The 21,488-nt window shown below is 36.9% G+C and overlaps 2 protein-coding genes across 4 annotated transcripts in view; one reads left to right on the top strand and one right to left on the bottom strand.

Annotated features, from left to right (window-relative positions):
* LOC142339203 (uncharacterized) overlaps positions 1-2,578 on the bottom strand; it is a 47,805-nt gene extending 45,227 nt beyond the window's left edge. For 2 of the 3 annotated variants that reach the window (XM_075389034.1, XM_075389031.1), the window contains exon 1: positions 1,978-2,578. In XM_075389034.1, coding sequence (XP_075245149.1) covers positions 1,978-2,084 — 107 coding nt within the window. In that variant the 5' untranslated portion in view covers positions 2,085-2,578. The remainder of the gene's footprint in view (positions 1-1,977) is intronic. The other variant, XM_075389033.1, reaches the window with a different exon arrangement.
* LOC142339204 (splicing factor 3A subunit 2-like) overlaps positions 1-21,488 on the top strand; it is a 69,320-nt gene that overhangs the window by 9,744 nt on the left and 38,088 nt on the right. The window lies entirely within an intron of this gene.

Genomic DNA, 21,488 nt, shown 5'->3' with positions numbered 1-21,488 from the left:
CACTACTTATGCTGTTCATTATTAATGCACGTAATAATTTCAAACCATCGCTCTGTCAATTTTTTTAAACGCCCATTCACGAGTATTGGCATGTAATAAACTCAAAGGCATAACTAACGTAAAAGCATATAACAATGGGGAGCCTAATTTACTGGGGGCGCTAGCGGTAGCGATCTGTGAGAATTGCCAGTAAGCTTACATGAAAATGCTACATCTGACCATGCCTCGCGAGCCCTGGCCATAGCTTCGCGGTCCATGGGAATTTATTTGAATCTATAGCAACCGAACATGGAGCTAGGAATCAGAGCAGTACGGGTGCAGAGTCGAATGAGAAAAATGAGAGTCAAAGCATAAGTTTGATAGGCCTGAAAAAAACTGCCGGTAAGGTAACGAAATTGGGATCGACCAATCGGCGCACGTGAAATATTCGGCTGAAAAAAATTTGTTTTTTATCATTCTGCCCTACGCCCGACGTCCTCCTCCAAAAATATTATCACGAAAAATATTATACTAAAAGCTGTTTTATTTTTGAGTCCCTAAATTAGATTGGTCAATAAGCAAACAGAAAAATTTCATTTTTGATCTAATTTCCCAATTTTGTTTCCCTGGTTGAGGTGCCATCTGGAAGTAACCTCTGATCAGACCATTTTTGGTCAAAGTATCCTCTGATCAGGCTAAAGTGCGCTCGAAACACCGTGTTCGCTCGGAGTGCGCTCGAAAGTGGCTCTGATCACACCTTTCCAGACGAAAATGGGATCATTTCCGTTTGTCCCCCCCCCAGTACGTTATGCTCCCCCCAGTTACAGAGCACGTGCCATTACACAGTAAATCATTATGTGAAAATATGGCACGTGCGTCTGGGGGTGCAAATAATATTTGCGCCCACTAAGCTGGGGGGCACAAACGGAAAAGATCCCGAAAATTACATCTGATCAGACGGAAATCAGACCATTGTCCAGACGATTGTGCGAACATGGCCCAGACCAAACCCAGATCACCGTCCAGACGATTCTGCGCCCAAAAGCACTTCTGATTAGACTATTTTGCGCTCGAAATCACCTCTGATCAGACTCAATTGCTCTCGAAATAGACTGATCAGTGAATGATTTTCACTATGAAAGAATTTCTTGAGTTTTGTTATAATGTATATGTTTAATAAAAATTGATGTTTGCATTATTCAATTCATCTAAAAAAGACCATTCTGAGAGTATTGCAAAAGAAAAGAAAACCAAACTGCTGAGAAAAATTTATGTAGTATACCATTAGTGCAAATTGTGAACTGAATGGATGAATTTAGACAGCTTTCCAAATAAAACGTCGTGTTCTACCGTTAATCAAAATTTCTTTTTAAGGGGACCAGTATTTTCTATCAGCTGGATCCCTTTGGTTCTGATCATGCCATCAGACTCTATATCTCTCAGTAAAAAAAAACAAAAAAATCAAAAGAAAAAATTTTTTTTTCTCTCTCATCAGACCCAATTGCGCTCAAATTCTTCTCTGATCAGACTAATGTGCACTTCAATCCGCCTCTGATCAAACCTACCCAGACGGATATGACCTCTGATGAGACCATTACCATCCGGAAGTGACCTCGGATCATTCCATCCCCAGACCGAAGTGACCTCTGATCAAACTATTGTTCGCTCGAACCAAATCTCAGACCCTGTAATTTTGGTCTGGAAACACACCATGTGCGTTGGACTAGGTCTTATCAGAGGTTACTTCCGGATAGGACCTCAACCTGGGTTTCCATCTGCTGTCCTTTTGATATGTCCCAGCACCGAGATGGCCGTGAACAGTGGTCCGTAATTGAGTTATAATTGGCTATCTAAATTACAGACTAAGTACTATTGTCGCAAAGTATAGCGCAAAAAGGGGTGGCATTTCTCTAATAGGTACCCTTGAGGAGGGGGAAGCTTTTGAAAAGATGCTTAATGTCTATCTGAAAAGTGCATTTTTTTCTGAATAGTAAGTACCTGATAGAAAGAGCATACTCGTCCGCAATCCATTCGATGAATTCGACATTATGCTCCATGAAGAGTAGAGCCAGTTCCCTCGGCTGAAGAACTAGAGTTGCTTTCATCTCTACTCCCCCTTTATTACTTCGAGAAGCTGACAAAGCGGAATAATTTGGATGAAATCAGAATCGGAAGTTAAAGGTTAGAATCGGGAAGATAATTCCAACTTTTTTGAGGCGGCTATAATGAAAACTTCCAAAGATATCAACAAAATGTTAGATTATTTTAGCTTAATAAATTTCAGCATTATGCCCAAATTTCATTGCTCTGTATCTGAAGCTTAAGTGCGTAAACTCTTGCTGACTTTGTTCGCCATAGAAGGATTTACAACGTCTCTTTTATCAATCAATATATAAATTATTCAGACACGGATCTCAAGACAATTTTCAACTCCCAATTGATTCACCGAATTTATTTGAAGTATATATAATTTGTAGCGAATCACAGGCAGGTTAAATTTCAGATGCCGCGAAAACCAAAGAATTTTCACTTCAAAAATGTCAACTCATCCGAAAATATTGTTTCCGTAATCCGATTACTAAGCAGAATAAAACGATCTTTCAATGTAGTAATAGTATTGAATATAATTTGAAGTAAAATGAAAGTTATTTGTTAAAGTGTTGCAATCATAATCGAGGTTATTTGGCCAAGTTTAAAGATTGTTATGATCAGTTATAACTAAGATATATTAACTTAGATTAGAACAACAAACGTCAACTGATGTTTATTTAACTGACTCGAGAAAACAATGCTGTTCATGCCACTATAACTCATTCTCTGAGAAATTCAGATCTCGTGATCAAATCCATTTTATTGCAGGAATGTGTTCACTTCTCCAGGTTTTGCGTAAAAAGAAAGAACCCACGATGAGGCCCAAACCCGAGAACAAAACGTTGAACAAGTAGAGCTTCGCGTCAAGCTATATCAAGCTTATCCTATGCACAATTTACATTAGGTTGTTCTCTCTCAGCCTTCTAACACTGTATGAAGAGTAACACACATAGGGGTCCGGTGCAGCCGAGCTCCAAGTGTAGACCAAATTTCAGTAGTGAGTTTCTGAGTTTCCGCCAGGCCCATATCTGAGTTGGGTCTGGCCAATACATACTGTTTGGCCCGCTTGGTATGTTTCCTACCACCCGGGTGAGGTGTTTTAGGGGTCTATGCAGTTGCAACTACTGTGAAAATGGACCAGTACTGGATTCGAACCAGTATCTCTTACTTGCAATCCTAGTGTGCCATTTACACCAAAAACTCGCGAACTTGGGCATCTCTTATAACCCGTTCTCACGTTCTTTCTTGCTCATCGAGGCTTCTTTTCTGTAGCCAAGTATACGTTGAACAAGTGGAGCTTCTTGTAAAGCGGATCTTATACACAATTTTTCATTGGGTTGCTCTCGCAACCTTCTAACAAGATTTTCACAATATGATTCGACAACTATTGTCTCTGGGGAGGTACCCTCCCAGACGTTCAATCCTCGGTCTGGTCCATTCCTATTGTGGCCTGGATATGGAAAAGATTTGAGTTTAATGAAAAGTGAAGAGATAATAGTCAGATAGTTGGATATAGTCAGAATCCTGCCAGTTTGAACCAGATTGAGCCACATCGTCAGTTTGTTTTCCAAAAACAGGGCTGCTCTTTAAATCAATGGTTTTCTGATTAAAACAGAGTTAAAATAACCCTAATGGAGGTTAGTATGCGTTACGGGCTTTGAAATGTGGGCAAAAACTTTGAATACAATAATGTTTTCAGACCCACTAATTGAGCAATTTGAGATTTATCAGTATGGCTGAGGTTGATGATTGTGCTGATCTCGAGAAAGTGCGATTGTTTTTCGTGCTGTTCTTTGGACGCCTGTAGTTTAATCATTTGGGGCGTCCGCTCTCGGTCCCGCTTCGCGCTAAAAAAGTTTTAGCTATAGACATGCCAATGGGAGACTTCGCTGCGTTCTTCAGTTGTTTTACAAATATTGAATCCTTGAGCTCAGGCTGCTTTCAAAATGTTTTGACTAGTCGGGTCTTATTGATTAATTGCAACGCAAACTTTGGTACTTTTGGAACAATGGCAGAGCAGTTCGACCTTAAGAGACGGCTAGAATTGACAGTCTTGCGACCATTGTTGTGGGCGCTTTGTTGCAGTGCTTGAGAATGGCAGTGGAAAGGTTTAGAACTTTAATCAGCAAATTAGTGTAAAGACTTCAACAGTATAATATTGAACCAAAAAGAAGCCTCGTCAATAACTAATTGTTTTTAAAAGTTTCTTGCTTAATGGAGCCTCAGAACTCGTTTGGTTCCGGTTATCGACTGATACGAACTGAAATATTGATTTGGTCACAATTTTCCACTATAAATTTGATATAGAGCAATAAGGTTTAGTTGTTGCGTGTTACTTGGTCTCATTAGTACGTGACAATCATGTTTTCTAGTCACTCATTACATGGTCTCTTATCAGGTAACAGTATTAAAAAACAGCATGACAGGTTCCCGTAATTATTATAAGTGGGCCCTGTCAAGAATGAGCTTTATGACGACAACGATGACAAGTTTAACATCAAATCAACAGAATTTTACTTAAATCTTAAAAGTGATGCCCTCAATTTGAGAAGCTCTGACTGTCCCTCGCATGTTTTTGCTTAACTGACAAAACTAGCTTTATTCAAAGCACGAGAAGCTCATCATTGTCATCATAATTATCATCATTATCTTCAAAAGTGGAATTTAATTATACTTGCTTTGAAAAATTTGACGCTTTCAAAACTCAGTTTTTGCGCTCTCCCGCTTCAGTAATAAAAGTAGTGTATGAAAAACTTAATGTGACAAATCATCAATTATTGAGTAGTGCTTTTCAAATTGACTACGAACTCAATGTGGTTTTAATGCTGGATGCTTCCCATTAATTGAAATGTCTGAACCGTTTGTCTCTATTAATTACTGAGAAGGAAGTCGAGTCTTCTGTCTGATCAAGTTTTTTTGTTGAATCTGGAACTTTTTCGGGCAGATTTCAAATATATGAAATCTTCTTTTCAATGTTCAGTTTCTGCATCCTCTATTAATTCAACGTTGTTGTTTTCACAATTCTTTCATTCTTTTTGAGCAGTCCTTGTCTTTTTCTGTTGTTTTCATTACTGCTGCTGCTGCTGCTGTATTCATTTATGTTTGACTCTTACTCGTCTATATCCGAAACTTTTGTCTGCTCGGGAAAATCTTTGGTGTCAAGGAAAATGATTCGTGGCAAAAACAAAACATCTTTACTGACCTGACCTATTCAATTTTGTAAAGCTGAGAAGTAAAATAGTGATATCTGCCAATATGTTGTGTTTGAATGTTTCTATTTCAGAATCTGATTTCATTGTCAATGTAAAGGTAGCGAATTTATTTCCGCCAGTACTCATGTAGATATTTTACAAACTAAGATTTGAGGCAAGATTTCTAAATTTCCCGTTTTCTTCGTTGGAAAACAACCTATAGGCAGTTGGGTTTTTGGTTATAATGATAATAAATTAGAATATTTCATGGCTGAAGTGAATTTTTAGTTTTCGTGAATTGTCTGTTTTCAACCGGTCGCGTACAGCATCTCCAATTTCAATCAAGGTCTGCATCTGTAGATTGTTGTTTTGAATAAGTAATGACAGAGAACTGATCTGCTGCTCAAGTAACCTACTAAACCATAGTCTGATTACTTGGTATCTGTGATGATTGTTCAACTAATAGAGACCAGAATTTTTGCACCTCAGAGAAAAATTTTTTCCGCTGTGCGCCTATTACAAAAACTTAGCTTTTCTCAGAAAATTTGCGAGTTCTATCAATATCTCAGTATCAATAAAATACCAATATCAACTGTTCAAAGACGAGAAGCTCAGGAACCATTTTGGCGACCAAATCTCAATCACACAACGAGTGAAAACTTTTAGACCCTTGAAAATGACACGTGCTTGAGAGTATGCGACAGGCGGCATCTGATAGACCACTCCAAGAAAAATGCGCCCAGTTAAAGATTTTACACCAAATATTGAACTTCTTTTGTGCACCCTCCTGCTTTTTAAGGGCACTGATTGGCAGTGTTCTCCTCGATTCTTGATTCAAATCCGCACAAACCATTTGCGGTAGACAACAATGAGGAAATACAGAGAATGTCAACACTGACAGCTCTGCTGTCGAGAATATATATCTACAGAGGTCCACGTGAAGGAGATGCTGTACATGAAATTGTGAGTAAATGACAAGCAGAGCTCATAGCAATATTGGTTAGATGGGGAGTACATGTTTGTCTCCCACAAATGACAAAAATTTATTCAACAGTTTTTGTTTGGACTGAGTGGAGTTATCAAGGATCCTATTGAGTTGTTTGTCGAGTTAAAACAAATTTTTGATCCTCCTGCAGCATCAGTTTTTGAAACAATTGTGCCTGAGGACATTTCAAAGAAAAAATCGGTGATCTATCTATAATGACAATTCTTCTTGGAAATGTTTTTATGACACTGCTCTTTTGACTGCTGCTGATTCCGGTACCCTACAATTTGTTAGATACTCTAGCCGCAATCTATTTTAATAAGAAAGTAACTTAATTTTTTGCATAAATAATGAGCATTTTCAGGTTCATGAGATGGTGTACCCACGTTGAAAAAAGCAAAGAAGACAATTAGTTGTGCAGCAACATGGTAGTTTGAAATAATTCAAAGAAAAATTGGATCTCTAGACCTTTCTTAGCGGACGTTTCGCTCAGACGCGATGAATCAATAGTGAGTTTGTAGTATGAAACAGGCACTTGAAAACAAACTTTATTGGAAGCAGTGCATTTGTTCATTTTGAATTTTCCGACAGAATTAGAACAATAAAAGCTGCAAATTTTCAAGAAATATGTAGCGATAGGATAATAGTACTTGCTTGTTCTCGTTTAGTTTTGTTTTTTGTTACGTAACAGGGTTTTTTCACATTGGAAATGCGAAAATGTTTTTTAAATCTCCAATAAATAGCGAAACGAGTTAGCCGTCAAATCTAGAATAGAAATGCAAAAAGCATGTACCTTAAGTCCAGACCACTCAAAATATGGGGTAAAATATTGGAATTTGCAGAACGATAAGCCGACAAAGAGTCCGAATGGCAGCCAATTGCTTACCTAAAAACTCAATTTTTTTTCATTTTGTGTTAATTTTGTAGTTTGATATTTTTTTTAGGTTTTTTCATTGTTTTTTAATTAGGACGTTGCTGGTTAAAATTATGTGTCGGAGAAATCAAGATTCAACTTGGATGTTGACCGGACAAAATGAGCTTTAAAGTCAGGTAAATTTTTCTCTACAAAAATACCAAAAAATAATTTTTAGGCGCTTTTCCACTATTTTTAAGGAATTTAATTTGTCTGGTCGATTTCATTGATGAAGAGTAAATTGTCAGCTAAGTCCGATAAGAGCCAGCTGTTAGTGGGCTGCCAATTCGATAAAAAATAAAATTTATTTTCAATTTTTGGACAAATTATATGCTTATTGATTTTCATCAACACGTAAAAAAAGTCTTACTATGACTTTGCTATAGTAAAAAGATTTACTAAAAATAAAATAAAAAAACATGATTTGCTACCATAAAATTGAAAGAAACAGCGTCAGAAAAATTAGATTTTGCAAAACACTGAAAAACGACAAATTTTAAGCCAAGAGTTGCTTATTCTACTTGCTCACCACTAAGTTTGTGGAAAGAAGCATGAAACCAAGCGGCGGGAAAATAGAGCATTCCAGAGATGAGAAAGATTTTGTGGCTAATCGCTACTTGTTTTCAAAGTCAACAACAGTTTTATTTACAAAGTCCTTGCTTCAATCAACCTTTTCATGTTTAATCCAAACTTAATTTAAAATAACTCAGGAAATTTCTTTCTGTGGATGTACCCAAGAGCTTTCTTGGTTTAATACCAAAAGATTAGCAGAAACTGAATTTGTCTACTGTTTCCTATATTTTGTATCCATGCTTTCTCATATCAAACTAATTGTCACCCAATTTTTTAGCTCTGTTTTCACCTATTTTTATAACTATTGTTTCCATTGTTCTGTGTTTCATGTCCCATTGATGAGCTATGGGGAGTTTATAAAATGTGGTCAAACAATCGTGATTTATAGAATGGAACGTCAAGGAGCAGTTCAGACGATAGGAACTCCACTAGCATCTAGATCAGTAAACCGCAGACATGGGCAGAGAGAAAACAACTACAAAGGTTTGGTAAAACCTAGGACAGGATCAAGGATTTAGCTGTCTTTCATGAAACCGTACGCATCATGGAAAACAGAACAAACAGATTTTGACGTCCTGAAATAATACGGATGAATATTATTACCACGGACCTTTAAAATACAATTAACTGCACTTGCTTCTGTCTCGGTAAATTACTGGGGGTGTCCAGAAGCAAACAGAGAACATATTTTTATTGGCTACGCCTTTTTACTGAAGAGGTTGTTCGAAAATTTGAAACTCTGTAATGTTTTATTTTTTTCTCTCGACAAAACAGAATTGACTTAAAGTAATCTTGACAAATTATTTCAATCATTGAACTAACATCACAAAAAAGTGTTTCATCTACAAAATTGGGAATGTTTTCTCAGCAAAATTTTTCGCTTTGCCTGTTTTCTTATTCACAGTGTTTTCTTATTCATAGTGTTTGATTTCTTGCAGGTGTCATACAAATCCACCTGAATTCACAATGCGTGAAATGCAAGTCAAATTGGACATGAAGAAAAACTGAGTGATTCGTTAAGTGAATTGAAGTAATTTTTGAGACCAGATTGTCAATACAAAACTTGAATTTAGAATTGAAGTTGGACAACGGGCGAGCAAGTTTGGTCTCTGATCTTTGATGAGCGTCGAAATCTCAGGTCACCGAAAAGGATCGGCCCTCTCTAACTACCGAATTGGTCTAGCTTTCATCCAAAAAATGAAAATCTTATTATTATAATCTCAGCAGCTCGAATTCGATTCAGTTGAGCCATAAATTGTGAGTTTGGTATCAGGACAAGAACCACAACCTCATGTAGCTCCTTGATTTTGCGTATGATGAATTATTCTATTTTTTCCATTTGTTTTGGGTTTGCATTCACAAAAATCACAAAAATTGGAGTCTTCACACCAACGGAAGCGTCTAGTTGTGAAGTTTATTATAATATTTTATAAACTTCTATGACTCCAATTTGTTTTTGTCACTTTTAGTTTCTGACAGAAGCATGGCAACTTTTGATGCTTCAGCCAAGGATTTTTTCCAATACAGAGGAAATACCACTCTTAATTTTGCACGTTTGCTGGAGAAACTTTATTTTACTCGAATACTTTTCACGACAAGAAAAGCAAGAACTTGCTTGTCCAACTTGAAATCTTCTTTTGATAAAAATTTGAAAACACATGTGATATACAAATGTACATTTATTGGATGCATTTCCATCTAAGTTGGCCAAACTAGCAGGCATGTCCGTCGTTTTCCACAACGTCAAATATGCATTCTGCAGTTTGGCAAGAAGACTTTGTAGTAAGAATTTGTGATATAAATGAAAGCTATGATCTGGAAGATAGTTCCAGAGCAGAACATGGCAAAAAAGCTTTTTGATTTTGCTAATGAATCTGCATCTATACTCCAGATTATCTGACTGCCGCAGGAAGGGACATTACAGATATTTCAAAACCGCAAAATAGTTGCCACTATGTCCTCCAAGTATGACAAATGCATGCTCCTACTCTTACTCGGGAAACCGAAAATGTACTCAAATTCCGTGTAAATCAGCAAAACTGCTCTTCCACATGAAGGTGAAACACTGAACAAGGGCCAACAACCTCATTGTCCGTGGGTTAGAAAAACAGATTCTAGAGGTCAATCACGTTTGGTAACTAAAGAAGGAAAATAGATAATATTTGGGTAGCAGCTGACACCAACATAAAAAGGCGACCACCAAACAACACTATCTTAGATTTCAATAATCACAGTTTAATTAATATGCCCAGATGCTTTGGTTTTTTAAAACGTATACTACAGCGCCCTCTCTCTAACTGAAACTTGGATTACGTCAAGCGTACCTACAGAAGCTTTCTTTCTAAGTAACTAGATCACTTTCAGATACAACCGAATGGACAAAGAAAACGTTAAAAAAAATATGGCATGGTACTAATGGTTGTTAAGAGACATCGTAAAGCCGAACTTCTGAGCAAATGAAAAGCAGGTGACGAGTTCTTAATAATCCTGAAGTGTTCCTCACAAAGGATCCAAGGTTTTGATGTGACGCAAACATAGAAACAAGGCTTACAAATATATCAGAAGATTGTATCAAGAAAAGTTTAGACCATTTGCTTACTCAATTTACATCAGTTTCAAAATTGTCTCAGTAAACTCAAACAACATGACAAGGCACGCATACAATTCCAAATGAGAAGTTTTAAAGCATGCAATCCAAGAGAACTCTTTTAAGGTTTTGCTTCCGGCGCATCGTCTTCCTTCGACAACAATTGTAAAATTGTTTTGTTAATGTCTTCGATGAAAATCCAGCGGAAGTATTAATTCATAGGGCTGCTCTCTCTGCTTTTTTGTATCGAGTTCAATATTCCAGTTAATGAAAAATCTATTTACTTCGAAACAAAAAGTATCAAAATGAAGAACTCCCCACAAAAATATACTAATAAAGACCAAATGGAAGAAGAAATCCTTGAAACGAGACAGTCTGACCAATAATTTCACAAATGTGTCTCTTTGCTACACGTCAGTTTAACAAAAAACAGAAAAATAAAAGAAAAAAACAAAAATCCAAACCCTTTCCTGATGCAATGCATCTTCAATGAAAATCAGTACCATGAGGCTGACAAAAGGGTGAAGTTTTCAACCAATCTTCTCAGATCGTTTTCAATGACAAGTCCAAAAAAACTTATACCCAAAGCTATCTTCGTGAAACAAAAGTTCAATTAATTTTTTTTCGCCGAGAAATATATTACGTGGAAGAATTCTGGAAGTTAACCAAATAATTGAACTAGATGGAAAATATTTCAGAAGACCATTGAACTAACTCCAATTCAAAAAGCGATGAAAAACCATCAATTACTCTTTATAGACCAATAAACCTATTTCGCTGTATTTCGAAAGTCATTAAAGACATTTTCAATGACACCTACCTAGCGGTAAGTGAGCTGTTGCATGACTTTCAATACGGATTTAGATCTGAAAGATCAACAATCGTACAAATATTGAGCTTCCTCAACCAATTCTTTTTAAAAAAAGCGTCCAATTTAACCGGCAAACTCTTTGTTTTTTAAGACAATTTTGACAAAAATTCGATGCAGTGCCACAACCAAGATTTATCAAAACCTTACAAGCATGCGATTAGGAGGCAAATATCTGAAACTGATTGATCAAAAATATCAAAATTGAAATGTTAGAAATAGTAATTGCTCACTGGCGTGAAAATAAGAGAGTCCGAAATCGGATATAGACATGTAACAAGTGGAGAACTTCACTGGTCAATATGTAGGCAGCTTATTTCCTGGTGTATATAGTTGATCGGCCCACCAACATAGTGAAACTCTTGGTTACGCCGACGGCAACAACTTACTGTCCGAAATTTGCAATCTACTTCAAGAAATTTTCTGCTTTTATATTAGAAGAAAAGTGTCATCTGCCACAAAAAAGAAAGGTACAGGAATACTGGCGCCGAATAACGGCGAATTTTTGGCTAACGCAAAAAAATTCACATAGAGGAAAATCCAACGCCTTCAGAACCTCTGGTTCCTTGTAAATTCCATCGCAAAACATTGGCAAAATCAAAAATAAACATATATGAAGGAATGACAAGAAATGACATGGAAAACTTTTGGCTATAATGGCAACAAAAGTACCAGGCAAAGCCAAGAGTGCAAAATCAGGATTATCAAAAACTCCATAAGCAAGACCGATGAAAACACTTGGTCAAAAAGCTCAGAAGTTTCCAATAAAAGCAAAAAAGGTTCCAATTGTTTAGATGCGGCTCTGCAAACGTAGAGCCGCATCACAAGTAAACGAACTGTATTGGCAACTCTTCGTCAGCAAACATAGCGAAAACAGGACATGCAGTTGAAGAATTCTGTAAATCAATATCGAAATAATTCTTTATAAATTTCAAAGGTGTGGACAGTACCCTTGAAATAAACGTAATTTTTTTGCACTAATTCTAACAAATATGCTGTCGCTGCAGCCCGAGTCGAGGTCCCAGATTTATGTCCAGACAACAGGTTGTCTGGGGTGGGGAGTAAACACTGAACATTTTATAAATGGTCTGGAAGAATTTTTGTTGTCTGGAAATTGTCTGACAATAAGACTGGGAGGTCTGGTCATAGGCCTGCTAGGTCTGATCATGAGTCTGGAATTCGTCTGGACATAAGTATGGCAATTCTGGCCATAGTTCATCAACTTGTCTGCGAATAAGTCTGATAAGTCTGATCATGAGTCCGGAGACTGTCTGGACATCAGTCTGGAAAGTCTGGTCATAGTTCTGAAACTTGTTTGCGAATAAGTCTGATAAGTCTGATCATGAGGCCTGAGACTGTCTGGATATCAGTCTGGAAAGTCTGGTCATAGTTCTGCAACTTGTCTGCGGTATTTTCAATTTCTTGTTCTTCAACGGTGGCTACCCAAAATTAAAATCAGTTCTGATGAATTTTCTGGTAATAACAAAATCAATTTTTTCGCAGTCATTTTAACTCTTTCTGCAAATAAATTTTTGGAAAGCGGCGTCTTATAATTGCTTTTGCAGGACTTGTTTGGAACTCTTATAGTTATTCAAGCTCAAACTACTTTCTAATTTCTTTACAAATAATAGTTATCGGAACTTGTTTTCATTCAACGGCCACTGGTCAAACTCTCTAACAACCAATTCATTGCGATTTCAGGGGACGAAATAGACAAGACATCTTTATTTTTTATGACAAATTTTTCTCAATGTCCTACTGGACTCAATTTTGTTGTGAGTTTTTGCTATAATCTTTAGTGTAATGACCTAAAAGTTCTTTCGACATCTTAAGAAAAACAAATTGATTCTGTTTCTTCATCTCTGAAGGCTTGAGCTGATGAATTAGAAATTCATCCAAAGATGTCAAACATCTATTTCGGAAAATTTGATGTTGGGTCGGTAGAAATTTTTTTCAACGCAAGATTTAGGCGCAAAAATCTGCTGGCAGTCAACGGGTCAACAAAAACTGAACGCAAAATTTGATTGCATGAAAAAGTTCAAAGGATTTCTAGAAGTTCGCATCAGTGTTTTGTGTCCCCGCAAAGCTAAGGGGTACATTTGTGGGTGAAACAAAATTTACAATGAATCAACAAATGGGCAATGGAACCCCATTTCGTACCACCTGATTTTTTTTTTTACTGTTCCAATTTTTTTAAGTGACGCTTTTTGTATTAAATTAAACATAACCATGTAATATACAATCAATATCAGAATGCAATTAGGGTTAAAATTTGATTTCAATTAAAATTTCAGGAGATAAAAAAACAATTGCGCTATCTCGGCTGCATATTTGAAAGCTACAATTTTAATTAAAAATTCATGATCAAAAGTCTTCAACTTATGTTGGTGAGGACATTTTCCAGACACCGTATAAAATGACTGCTTAATGAAATATGGACTGATCTTCGTGCCAACAGTCCCGTTTCTAATCAGGATATGTCTAATTGATAATGGTTCGTTGACTTCTTCATCACATGTTCTCAAAAGAGTATGTATAGTTTTTTAGGGTTAATGAAAAATTACAACGATTTGTTTTTAAAAAAATTGGAATCATTTTTAATGTACGTTGGTCTGTACCGATGGCGCACCTTGAGTATACAAATTCATACAAATTCACAAAGCTTTCCATCCATTCAAGAGACACCCGACGAGAATGGAAGTTGGGCCTTTCTAGAGCTGATTATGAACATAAGTGAGGACAGGAAAATTAGCACTCGTTGGTATCGAAAATGTATTTATACCAGCATATATTAAATTTTAATTTCCGTAGCATCGTACCGTTACAACATAAGATAAACAAGATTCAAAAACCATACACAGGACTCGCATGCGATGCAACCATTGATTGAGAAATCTCTTAACAAAAATCATAGGATTTGGACGAAAAAGCAGAGTCCCTTGAAGTGATGATTTATTGTGATTTGAATAAGAACATTGGACAAAAAAACGTAAAAAAACGTTCATGCAAAACCTCCTAAGAAAGAAAATCTCAACGACATGAGCATGAGCCGAGGTTTTTTTTTGTCGAATACAAAGGAAAGAGCACTCAAATTTAAGAGTAGGTTGAAAAAACTTTCTGATTTTCAAATTGTTTTTACAACGAGAAAAATAGGAACTCGCTTGCCCAACCTGAAATCATCCTAACAAAAAATTTGAAATCGCATGCGGCATATAACTTAAATGCAAGGAATACAATTACATATATATTGGCCAAACTAGCCGACATGTTATCAATGGAATTGCCACTAGAACATTGTTGTTGTTGTTGTTGTTGTAGTGAATTCGCAACTTCGGTTGCTGGGTGCTGTTCCAAGTTTGTCTTCTAAAACAAAGACCACTTGTTTCCGCGCTTGTTGCCAGCTCAGGCTTGTTGCCATATGCAGATGTTACTTTAGGAAAAATTTGAGTTAAGGAATCTCCACGTCTTCAGAAGTCGGTTCTTTACCCCAGCCAGCTTGGTGAATTCCACTTGTTCAAAAGATTTTTTTCGGCTTGTTTTGAACATCTGAAGATAGCTTCTCCATTAGGAATACATCTCGTTGGATGTTGTGGTAAAGAGTAAAAACTTACACTCAAGGCATGTCATGGGTTTGAAAAACTTACGACAATTGAAGCCATCTGTATCAGAAGTCAAAAACCACTGCAAAATAAAAGCGATTGACAACGGGATTGGTGACGTTAAAATATTAGTTCAAGTACAAAGAACCCAACATTCACAAACCCACATTTTGTCTATTTATGTGAAAACTTTTTCATCGATTGATTAACTTGAAAAAAAGATCGACAGTCGGATTTTCCCTTTAGTGCAATTAGATTTGGAGGTGCATTGTGTTAAAAAAAGAATTGCGTTTAAAGACATTAAGTTAGCTTCATGACGATGCAATGTTAATCGGACTTTAGTTATGATATAAGGTTCTAAGTCTTCAACGTATTTTCGCCACTATTTTTTTCAGACCGATAAATGGTTTTGTAATATTATCAACCATGATATTTTCTTGTGCGGCAAAGATGATGCAGTATCAAGTAGTGAGCACTCCCTCACTGAACGTGGAATTGTTCCAATTGCCTGCACCAGCGACCGAAAATTCTCTCTGTGTGTCTCATCCTCTTGTGCTTGTGGAACCATCATCAGCAATCTACTCAATTTCTATACTCTCTACTTGTTTTCTATACTGTAACAAACAATGTCTCGTAATGATAAATTATCCCCATGGCATGCGTATTTTAACCGAATGTTTCAAAGCGTTTCTAATCAGCTCGATGCAAAGAAAAATGCTTTTACGAGAAAAATCAGCTTCTACAAGCTGCTAACTGTGGATGATTTTATGTTCCGAGATTCGATTAGACATCTTGTATTCAAATATAGGTAATGATAAATGTAATGATTGGATAGCCACGGGCGTTGACGTAACAGTAGTGGAAGATGGTCATAGACACATCATTGGACTAGATCTCTTCTCAAAGCTAGGTTTTTCTCTCACACAGATGAAACAAGTCGCAAATAATGATCAAAACCAATGTTTAATCAGGAAACAGATTGCATTTGAATTTCCAGGTCTCATCACAAGAATCGGTAAATCTTTGAAACACTCAGTCAAATCCACATTTCGCAAACAGTTTACACCTACACAGCAAAAAGGACGGCGAGTCACAATTAATTTACAACCAATAGTTGATGCAGAACTTAAAAAATTACTTGACGAAAAACACATCATAAAAATAAACAGTTGTTCAGATAAAAACTTCATTTCACCTATAGTTATCACAGTAAAAAGAGATAAAACAGTTAAACCGGCTTTGGACTCAAAAATTTTGAATAAATCTATCCATAAAATTAAGTATCAATCTGGTACGGTTGTACCTTAATAAGTTCATATTATTTCATTTAGTACAATATCAGTTTAGTTTTGCCCTTGCCCAACCAAAACTCATCGTTCACCTATCTTAAAATTTGCCGCCGACTAATAAGTCCAGTTTTCAGTTGTTCATTCCTCCCACTTTTGATTGTGTTTTCATTCTCATAAAATTCATCGCTTAATTCAGTTGCTCTTAATATACTCTGTTTTCCAATAAAAAGAATCTTATTGGATTCGAGGAGAATTTCCACGTCAGATAAAATACGGCTGCAATCGTAGCTCAATTGCTAAGCAAAACTAAAAGTGGTAATCCCACAAATTAGTAACAGCTTGGATTCGCACCTTGAATCCCACTCTACAATTTCTAAGCGGCTTCATGACTCACATAAGTATCTCTACGGTCAGCGATATCACATGGTGCAGTCAGTAACCAAAGAACGAGCACTCCTTTGAATCGAACCCTTTTGGGAGAAACCAACACTAGAATCACCCTTGAGATGGGACCGCTGGCAGATAATGTTGAAGTTGGCTATCATGGCAAAAGAAAGCATTTCGATCAGCATTCTACTCAAAGATCCCCCAGACAAGGTCATCCTATCTTCTGAACCTATATACGAGGATAATGTTGAAAACAGCACATCTCAGAGGGAAAAAGATGGAAGAATCCGAAACCAGCAATTGAAGAACGCGTGGCTAAATCGTTGTCAGAAAACAGAACTCGTAGGTATATTGTGCGGTGAAAAACCCTGGAAGTATTGTGATAACAAAGCAGTCTCCCTAGCGTATCTCAGCCTGGGGATGGAGGGTAGACGAAAATTTGGTTCCCAAAGCCGAATATCCAGATTGATCGGGTAACAACAAAGGATCTTTGGGAAAATCTAGATAGGGTGTTTACTAAGCAACGAAACATCACCTTTGATCGGTATACCTTTCTCACCAGGAAGCAACTGAAGGGAGAACCTGTAGAAAAGTTCTACTTATGCCTTCGGGAACTATCCTTGAATTGCGATTTAGGAAGCCACGAGGAATCAATCATTCGTGATGTCTTCATAGCAAACATGCAAGATGGTGAAATCCAAAAGGAATTGCTAAAGGAGACAAGAATAGCAAAAAACGCACTTGAAATTGCCATGAACATTGAAATGGGAATACAAAATCAGCAAGAAATATCTGGGATCTCAGCTCAGACGACCACAAACGAAATTACAAGTACGACAGTGAATAATGTACAATGATCCTGGAATAGATCACGTCCATCGACTAACCAATTCGTCAAGCCTACAATTTGTTCAAACTGTGGCTATGGATGGTCAGCCTCACACAGACCAAATTGTCCTGCCCGTGGAAAGAATTCTAAAAATTATGGTATTGCTAACCACTTCGCAAAAGTTATCGAAAACCTAAACACCCATATAAACCGAAACCCAGAGTAAATAATGTAGATGATTCTGTTTCTGAGGCGGCCACAGTGGGCACCTCAGAAACAGCGGCCGAACGAGACCATAATAGGGATAGACTACCTCAGCAGCAGAGCATCTACGACGCAAACTATGACTCGGATTATGACGACTATAATGATAATTGTGTGGCGACGATTTCAATTAAAAGCGACACTCGAGAGGTGGATCCGGTGACATTTGTGTCGGAAATACAAAGACAAAAGCATTGGTGGATTCGGGAAGCGTGTGCACAATTATTAATAAAAGTCTCGCAAAAACGGTGGTGTCAGAGTGCAAAGAAAGTTATTGGGTACAGTCACCAGAGATAAATGACCTGAAAACTTTCTCTAAATATATAATCGAGATCGTTGGTGTGATTAATACATCAATCCAATGTAATGATTGGATAGCCACGGGCGTTGATGTAACAGTAGTGGAAGATGGCCTTAGACCCATCATTGGACTAGATCTCTTCTCAAAGCTAGGCTTTTCTCTCACACAGTTGAAACAAGTCGCAAATTTGATCAACACCAATGTTTAATCAGGAAACAGATTGCATTTGATTTTCCGGGTTTCATCACAAGAATCGGTAAATCTTTGAAACACTCAGTCAAATCCACATTTCGCAAATAGTTTACACCTACACATCAAAAAGGACGGCGAGTCCCAATTAATTTACAACCAATAGTTGATGCAGAACTTAAAAAATTACTTGACCAAGAACACATCATAAAAATAAACAGTTGTTCAGATAAAAACTTCATTTCACCTATAGTTATCACAGTAAAAAGAGATAAAACAGTTAAACCGGCTTTGGACTCAAAAATTTTGAATAAATCTATCCATAAAATTAAGTATCAATTTGGTACGGTTGTACCTTAATAAGTTCATATTATTTCATTTAGTACAATATCAGTTTAGTTTTGCCCTTGCCCAACCAAAACTCATCGTTCACCTATCTTAAAAATTGCCGCCGACTAATAAGTCCAGTTTTCAGTTGTTCATTCCTCCCACTTTTGATTGTGTTTTCATTCTCATAAAATTCATCGCTTAATTCAGTTGCTCTTAATATAACTGTTTTCCAATAAAAAGAATCCTATTGGATTCGAGGAGAATTTCCACGTCAGATAAAATACGGCTGCAATCGTAGCTCAATTGCTAAGCAAAACTAAAAGTGGTAATCCCACAAATTAGTAACAGCTTGGATTCGCACCTCAAATCCCACTCAACAATTTTTAAGCGGATTCGTGACTTACATTTGTATCTCTAAGGTTAGGGAAATCACAAAGTGAAAGTGCAAATCAGGGACAAAACGGCTTGACACTTGAGCTGATTCAAATTAGGTATACTTTTTTCTGTCTGTAATCAGTCTTTTCTTTTTTGAGCTTCCGTTGGAAGCAACTCAGCTTATCAAGTAGATATGAAAGCCCGAGCTCAAATTCCGAGGACAGTCTCTGCTAAAGATAGGCTATTGGGTAATTTTTTGTTCTTGCAGAAAACTTGCTTGTATATACGATCATTGCGCAACTTTTTTCAGTGAGCTTACTTTTTTTAAACGAAACAGCTAGATTTATAAGCAATTGCTCTGACCATTGTTCTATGCGTTCAAATGAAACGTAATAGTTTTTCTCATAAATTGCTTGCAACTAGTTTTTCTCCTGGTTTCTGATCATTTTGTTGATAGTCAAGAATTTTCATTTTGTCCTAGGTTTTACAAGCTTGCAAATTTCACCCCAGAAGCATTGACATTTAGGAGTATTGTCACATTATTACGGTGCCTGAATTAAACTGAATACTCGACACTGTTTTCTGATTTTGTATCTTTTTAATTACAATGCAATATAAGATGGGGCAGCCCGGTTTTATGCACATTTACGCAGCAATTGGTTTATCTTGAAAAGATATAAGATAAACGTTATTGCAGCGTTGCCCGCTTATTGCCTATAATTTTTGTGTATGTAGCCTTTTACTCAGTACCCATCATCTTCCAGTAGTTAAAGTGCAATGCAACCAACATTCACAAACCCACAATTTGTCTGTTTATGTGAAAATCTTTTGATCGATTGGTTTTCTTGAAAAAGAAAGAACTATAGCCGGATTTTCCTTTGGTGCAAATAGATGTGGATGTGGAAAAAAAGAGAATGGTCGCATTTAGCGTGTAGAATAATGTTAAAAAAGAAATGTATTTCAAGAAATTAAGTTTGCTTCAAAACGCTGCAATGTTAATCGGGTTTTAGCTTTGTTGTAAGATTCTATTTTTTCAACGAATTTTCGTCACTACTTTTTTCTGAGCAATAAGTGGTAATGTAATAATATCAACCATAATATTTTCTTGGGTGGCAATGATGATGCAGTATCAGGTAGTGAGCACTCCCTCGCTGAACGTGGAATTGTCCCAACTGCCTGCAACAGCGACCTAAACAATGCTTTGTCTTTTGTTTTTGAGTCTCGTCATTTTGTGCTTGTGGAGCCACCATCAGCATTCTACTCAATTTCTATTTTTTCTACTTATTTTCTATTTGGTAACAAACATTGTCTCGTATTGATAAATTATCACAATGGCAGCGCTTCTTTAACTGAATGTTTCAAAGCGTTTTTATTCAGCTTGATGCGAAGAATAATGCTTTTACGAGCAAAATCAGCTTTTACGAGCTGCTCACTAAGGATGATTGTAAGTTCCGCGATTCAATTGGACATTTGTATTCAAATATAGGTAATAGAAACCTAGACCCTGAGGCCCTCTAGAGTCATCAAATTCGCTAACCGATCTCGGTGTATTTGTCAATACTTCGCTAACATGGCCTGAGCATTTGGAAAGTCGATATAGAAAGACCTACAAGGTAAATTTTGTTTGAGAAGAATTTGCTTGAAGAAAGTGTACGAGAAATTCAATATGTGTCTCTGCAAATCGTTGCTACTGCCCTTCTTGACGTATGGATTCCAGTTCATCCACGTGTCTCGATTAAACTTGCAGAAGCTAGAGGAGTTTCGAAAGAAATTATTGATGTGTATAACAAACAAGTTCAAATTTAGCTAAGAAGAACTTCTGTTACGAGTGGATTTACTGCCCCTCTCTATGTATGTGCAATTGAACAGCTTACTTTTCTTTTCCAGTTCAGTGGAGCAGAAGTTCTGCTCGTGCCCCATTCCAAATCTGCGTGACGCAGAAAAGAGAAAAAATCTATTCTTTAACCTCAAAAAGGTCAGAACCGAAGGAACCTGACATGAGTCCTTCTACCGAATGAGCCGGATTGTCAATATTACCAGAAATCAAGTGGATCTTTGCATCCGATTGGTCCAAAAACTCGAAATTTAAAGCTTATGAAAAAGCGTCATATCAATTTCTCAGAGCGAAATGTAGGTTCTCGGCAAGCTGGCATGTGATTGCCACCAGTGCCCAGATCTGTGGTCAAGATTCTAATCTAACACTAGGGAAACAACCCCTCAAGACAACCTGAAAATCCATAATAACAACAACAAAAGATTTGCTCAGTTTAGTTGAAGAGTACTGTTTCAATCAAATCAGAATATGCCGTCTTGGCAATATGTGCAATCTCATATTCTCCAACGTTGGGCCACTCATCTTTGAAATCTATATTGACCTTTTCAGAGATGTGAACCTATTTGCTAAAAAATTTTCTGACTTGAGACACTTATACGCCCCTTTGCAGGATTCTTTCAGTTTTAATTACTGACTTACACCGCTCAGACTACTTTATAACTAATTGCGCTGAGAACCTGTTTTCATTCTCTGAATTCTGGTCAAGTCTTAATTTTTGCTCTAATACAAAATCATTGAATATAAAGAAGGAAATATATAAAGAAGGAAAAGGTAATTTATCATTTTTTTCTGACACATTATGTCCCAACAGGAACGAATCACTAACAAGTGAATGCGCTGCGCAAATCAGGGACAAAACGGCTTTACACATGAGCTGATTCAAATTAGGTATACTTTTTTCCGT

The sequence above is a fragment of the Convolutriloba macropyga genome, chromosome 5 (genome assembly GCF_964194025.1).
Source record: "Convolutriloba macropyga chromosome 5, txConMacr16.3, whole genome shotgun sequence".
Taxonomy (NCBI): domain Eukaryota; kingdom Metazoa; phylum Xenacoelomorpha; order Acoela; family Convolutidae; genus Convolutriloba; species Convolutriloba macropyga.
Note: the sequence above shows the minus strand (reverse complement) of the source record. Positions and strands in the feature narration are given on the sequence as shown.